This window comes from Macrobrachium rosenbergii, chromosome 46, assembly GCF_040412425.1.
Source record: "Macrobrachium rosenbergii isolate ZJJX-2024 chromosome 46, ASM4041242v1, whole genome shotgun sequence".
NCBI classification, from domain to species: domain Eukaryota; kingdom Metazoa; phylum Arthropoda; class Malacostraca; order Decapoda; family Palaemonidae; genus Macrobrachium; species Macrobrachium rosenbergii.
Genome location: NC_089786.1, coordinates 39,180,629 through 39,186,248, shown reverse-complemented (window position 1 = coordinate 39,186,248; position 5,620 = coordinate 39,180,629). Strand labels below are relative to the sequence as shown.

The 5,620-nt window shown below is 39.8% G+C and overlaps 2 protein-coding genes across 2 annotated transcripts; one reads left to right on the top strand and one right to left on the bottom strand.

The window, feature by feature from the left end:
• Nucleotides 1–962: 962 nt before the first annotated feature.
• Nucleotides 963–1,751, top strand: LOC136830449 (uncharacterized). The gene has a single exon (XM_067089985.1). It carries the CDS (start codon nucleotides 963–965, stop codon nucleotides 1,749–1,751), a length of 789 nt encoding a protein of 262 aa, XP_066946086.1.
• On the bottom strand, nucleotides 1,698–4,549 carry LOC136830073 (uncharacterized). Its single transcript, XM_067089270.1, has 3 exons — nucleotides 4,192–4,549; nucleotides 2,823–3,009; nucleotides 1,698–2,652 (listed from the first exon to the last, which is right to left on the bottom strand). Exons 1-3 carry the CDS (start codon nucleotides 4,361–4,363, stop codon nucleotides 2,526–2,528), a joined length of 486 nt encoding a protein of 161 aa, XP_066945371.1. The 5' UTR covers nucleotides 4,364–4,549; the 3' UTR covers nucleotides 1,698–2,525.
• Nucleotides 4,550–5,620: the final 1,071 nt, after the last annotated feature.

The following is a 5,620-nucleotide window of genomic DNA, read 5'->3' as shown; positions in this document are numbered from 1 at the left end:
TTGAGGTATAAGATATAGCCTACATCTGCCTAGGCTAGTGATGGTTGAGGTATAAGATATAGCCTACATCTGCCTAGGCTAGTGATGGTTGAGGTATAAGATATAGCCTACATAGGCCTAAGCTAGTGAAAGAGGTATAAGATATAGCCTACATAGGCCTAGGCTATTGATGGTTGAGGTATAAGATATAGGCTACATAGGCCTAGGCTAGTGATGGTTTAGGTATAAGATATAGCCTACATAGGCCTAGGCTAGTGATGGTGGAGGTGTGACTGGATATTATACTGTTGGGAAAATTTGCATTGACCTGAAGTGTTCAGCATATATATTTTTTTTTAATCACTAAAGTATATTTTAAATAAAGTGAACTTAGATATCTCATAAACAGCTAATTTGCAGTGGAAAACACCATAGAAGAAAAGTATCTTAGAATTGTCTGAAATATAATAAAAACAGGTTCCATGATGAAATTGAAATCCTCTATCAACTATAATAATACAGTACACCTATAAAAAAAAGTTCCTAGCTGTGGTGCAGATATTCAATATTGCCCAAATACGTATTCTATATGTACTTACTTATTTCAGGCTAGCCTAGCCTAGGTTTTAGGGTGTAATATAATGTCTCTAGAACAAAATGATTTTATTTGCTTGTTTTTATACACATTTGGTATTTGCATAATAGAGCTTTGATAATGTTCTAGCTCAGTTTAAGAGCAAGGATAAACTAAGTGTGATTTAAAATAAAAACTAATGGTGTTATTATCATTGAACACAGCTGAATGTGTTACTAATTTATTTTCCTTCTCTTCACTCAGGAGAATCCCAACAGTCCCTGAGCTACCAGTTTCAGGGTCAGCCAGCCTCTCATCTCGTCGATAATCCCAAATGTGTGCTCTGCCATCTACCAAGCCCTCCAACCAAAGTTCATGAGCGTCCCTACCACAGAAGAAGCATGGAGGAATGTGGCTGCAGAATTCTACAGTGTGGAATTACCCATCATGTATTGGAGCACTTGATGGAAAAAGAATATTGGTTGCTAAGCCAAATAACAGTGGGTCCGAGTATTTTGATTACAAGGGACATTGTAGTGTAATCTTACTTGCATTAGTAGATGCACATTATAAATTTTTGTATGTTGATGTTGGGACTAATGGGAGGGCCAGTGACGGGGGAGCTTGGGAAAAGTGCACCCTGAAACAGGCTATTGAAAAGAAACAACTGGGAATTCCCCCTCCTGTCTGTATTCCATATTCTGAGAGAGTGACACCTTACGTCATAGTTGCGGATGATGCTTTTCCTTTGAAACCATGGTTGATGAAGCCATATAAAGGAAATGGTTTACCGATGGAGAAGCTCATTCACAACTATCGACTTTCTAGAGCCAGGAGGGTATCTGAAAATGCCTTCGGGATATTGGTTAGTCGCTTTCAGATTTTTAGGCAGCCAATTAGAACATCCCCTGAACGTGTTAAGCTAATCACGCTAGCAGCCCTTGTGTTGCACAATTATTTATTTAAGGAATCTAGACACAATGAAATAGCACCAGAGTTAATCGACAGAGAGGATGTAAATAATGGTAGAGTAATTGCAGGGCAATGGCGTAATGGCACTGGTGTTGGCTGGGAAAACTTAAATGCTCTAGGCCGAAGGCCTACACAGGAGGCTATAAATGTACGCAACACATTTTGTGATTACTTCAGTAATGAAGGCAAGGTAGCATTTCAGGATGCTATGGCCTTCAGACACTAGTTCTTTTTTTTTGTGGTGATGATGATAATGGCCTTCAGACACTAGTTCTTTTTTTTTTGTGGTGATGATAATTATAAATAAGAGCTACAAATATATTTGTATAGGAAATAAAATTTTACCATTGTGTACATCCAGGACTTTAGTATTTTATAACCTTGAGTGCAATAAAAAGTGTTCTGCATAAATTTTATAGGATAAATAAAGTTTCTGTGACAATGTATTTTTTTTATTTAACATTATAATGCAATGTGTAAAAAATAAAATTATGGCCCTGGTACAGATTCTTTTCTTTTGTGTGTCATATCTGTACCCCAGGAAAGAAATCATACAGGAAAAAAAATACCACCTTACAACAGTTTATGGCCAATGATTAACTGCCTTCCTCCTCTTTCAACTTGTTTAGGAATGCAGCAAGTTTAAGCATAAGTCTTGGATGTTTATGGCGAGGAAATTCAGATATTACTTCTTTTACAAAAACCCCTGCTGCGTATGGGATGTCTTCTTTCCTTTGTGCTTGTGCAGTTGATTTTAAAAAAGATAATGCTACCTCGGTTGCACTGGGTGCACGTTCTGGTGTCATATTCCTTTTACGTTTTGGAGTACGAGTTCGACCCCAAGTTTCTTTATTCCGTGGTGATGATGATGATGATCGACTTGTTCCTGGCACAGTGTGTGAAGATGCTGGGGTAAGCAGATCAATTTCATCTACGCTACTGTCATAATTGAATGGCTGATGGACGACTTCATCATCAGACTGATAGGAGTCAACTTGTACTAAAAGAGATTGGGATAACTGGGAATCCTGCTGATTGGAGGTCTGAGACTCCTGCTGATGGGAGGACTGGGACTCCTGCTGATGGGAGGACTGGGACTCCTGCTGATGGGAGGACTGGGACTCCTGCTGAAAAAAAAAGGTAAATCATAAAAAAAGGAATATACAAATTAAGGCAACTTCAAAAAAGGTAAATCATAAAAAAAGGAATATACAAATTAAGGCAACTTCTGTAAAAACACTGAAATGCAAAAATAAACATACAATACTTGAAACAGTAATTCATTCTTAATATTTACAGACACAGTAGTCTCAAGGTTTGATGTACTCTTCCTGGGGTGACAACATCAGTCAGGAACAACATCAACTCAAAGAGCCTCCATTTTGGAACATAGTCTCCTCCTGAGCCACTTTTTACTTGTTTGATTTTAGCCAGCTCCCTCCGAAATGATGTTTTTAAGATACTAAATTTCATCACTACAGCATCTGCAAGAGAAAAATTCAAGTTTGATTAACTTACAATAATCATAGAAATAATGAAATGGAAGGGGTATTTTATAAGTTGGCACAACAGGGGATCCAGGGGGTGAAGCCTCCTGGCCAGGCTAAGTATGATAGGTTAGAATTTCAACTTTTAAGGCTGGTATCCAAAAACAAAAAACAAAGTCTAAAATACTCAATACGGGGGATCCAAAGGGCCTTTGGCCAGCGTATGTTCATACTTGTTCAATGAAACGACACTTAAGACAATTTCTCTCTATGAACATGCAACATTTGAGATGCGAATAGTCAATATTGAGAATTTCTCATAGTAACCATGCAATAATTCTGTGACAGGTCAGGAGGTTAGGTAGGTGTTTTAGGACATTATAGGGCACTAGCCTAACCCAAAACACCTACCTCACCTGTCCCTAACTTGGTTAATTCCTAGCTGGGGGGCTACACCCCCAAGGCCCCTTAAGAGTTCCACCTTCACATACTTACATTTTAGGACAATATAAACAACTTTTCTACTATAACTTTTCCTAAACTAAACACCAAAAAAATTATAATGGTGCTGTTTGGTACTCAGATTATACTATCCTACCCAGAGTGCCGTTATGGTCTCTGAATTCTAGCTTATATCTGTTACAGTATATTAAAATCAATATGAGTAGGCTTGCCACTAATTGAGTGTTAATAGTATTTATCACGAAATAACCCATATTACATATTGTCACATGCTAATGGTATCATAATATCACATGACTGACAAAGTTTAGGTTGGTGTTTATGGTTAAGCTAGCCTCTAATGGCAGTTCTCTAACATTGGCTGGCCACAGAACTGTGAAAGGAATAGCCTAGCTAGGCCATAGTTTTGCATAGCCTAGCAAAGCCATTGCTTTGCCTAGCCCAAAGCCATGACCTAGCAAGGCCGTTGCTTTGCCTAGCCCAGCTAGGCCTTGGCTTTGCATAGCCTAGCAAGGCCATTGCTTTGCCTAGCCCAGCTAGGCCTTGGCTTTGCATGGACTAGCAAGGCCATTGCTTTGCCTAGCCCAGCTAGGCCATGGCTTTGCATGGCCTAGCTTAGGCCATGATTTTGCTGATTACATTACTTCACGCAACCAAATATGGCCTAAAGTGTTCTGCTACTACTAAACAGTGACTACATAAAAACCATATACATACCTGCATCAATTCCTTCTACATGTGGAAACGCTTCTTGAAGTTCCCTCGCCATACAAGTACTTTTTAAGCGTTTTCTTGTTGTAGGAAGGATCCTTTGATTCCACAGGATTGGTCTCGATCTCACTTTTTCAATAAGGCTCTCCTCAATCTCAAATGTCCATTGCACAGGCATGGTGAAGGTCTTGTTGATGCACTGCAGCTCGTACACGTGAACGTCGATCGCCGAACGAATGTAAACAAATGCTGGCGCCTGGCGGTTTCACCCAGCAGTGATGGGTATACGCGAATCGGGTTTTGCTGGACGTACTGAGCGTTTGTTCAGCAAATGCTGAGCGAACGGAGCCGTGCTGGGTGAAAATTCGCCCGTGTAATAGCCGCTTAAGGGGCGCGGTAGGTCCGGTGGTTGAGGGCGTGCTGTCTGGTCCCTGATGGCTCGCGCACTCCTTCTCCTGCTGGAGGGGAGTATATAATCTGACTCTTGTTGAATATTCAGGGTCGGTTTCTGGATAGCGAATGCGTACGGCTTCGGCTATTAAAAGGCTACCATAGTTATCCTCATTGTGCACGACCTGAGTGCTTTCCATCACCTCTTGTAGAGATGGCTTCCTGTCATTAACATCTACATAATGTTGATGAATGGCCCCTTGATTTCTATGAGCCCGCATACGCCACCGAAGGGTCGTTCTCGTGTGCCCGATGTAGTTTTGGCTGTGAGATTTGCACACCTCCTCTGGACAAATGAATTTGTAAACTACGTTCGTGCACATCTCTTTCGGTTTCCCCAGAGCGGTGCTGTTCTTCATTATTAGGGCTGCTACGTGGTTAGGCTTACTATATGTTCTGAGGCTTATTTTATGGTAAAGGGCTTTTGGGGTTACGCCTCTGTTTACTATCCCACGCAATGTGCGGCATTCTTCACCCATAATGTAAGATTGCTTCATATATATATATATATATATATATATATATATATATATATATATATATATATATATATATATATATATATATATATATATATATATTAGTTTTCCCCTTGATATTGTCCAATATCTATTAATATGAATAAAATTTATCTTTACCTTTAGTAGGTGCCAGTTGTTTGTGTAGAGTCCAGAGGTTCGCAACAAGCCTCATACCCCTTCATCAGCTTATCTCTAGAGCCTTTGTTTGCACTAAGTCTCCTTAATCTCAACCATCAACCTCTTCAGGAATATCCGACTTCCCAGAAGTGTCCTCCCTTATTGGGGCAGTTAACCGGAGTTTGATTTTCTTGTATCATAACAGTTCTGCTCCTTTCAGCTCTTCCTTAAGGTCACTAATGCATTGTTTCTTGTTCTGACACTATCGGCAACGTCCTATTTTTCAACTTCATTAACGTCCATTGTGTGTTATCTATAGCTCAATTTGTGCCTCAATCTCAAAACTC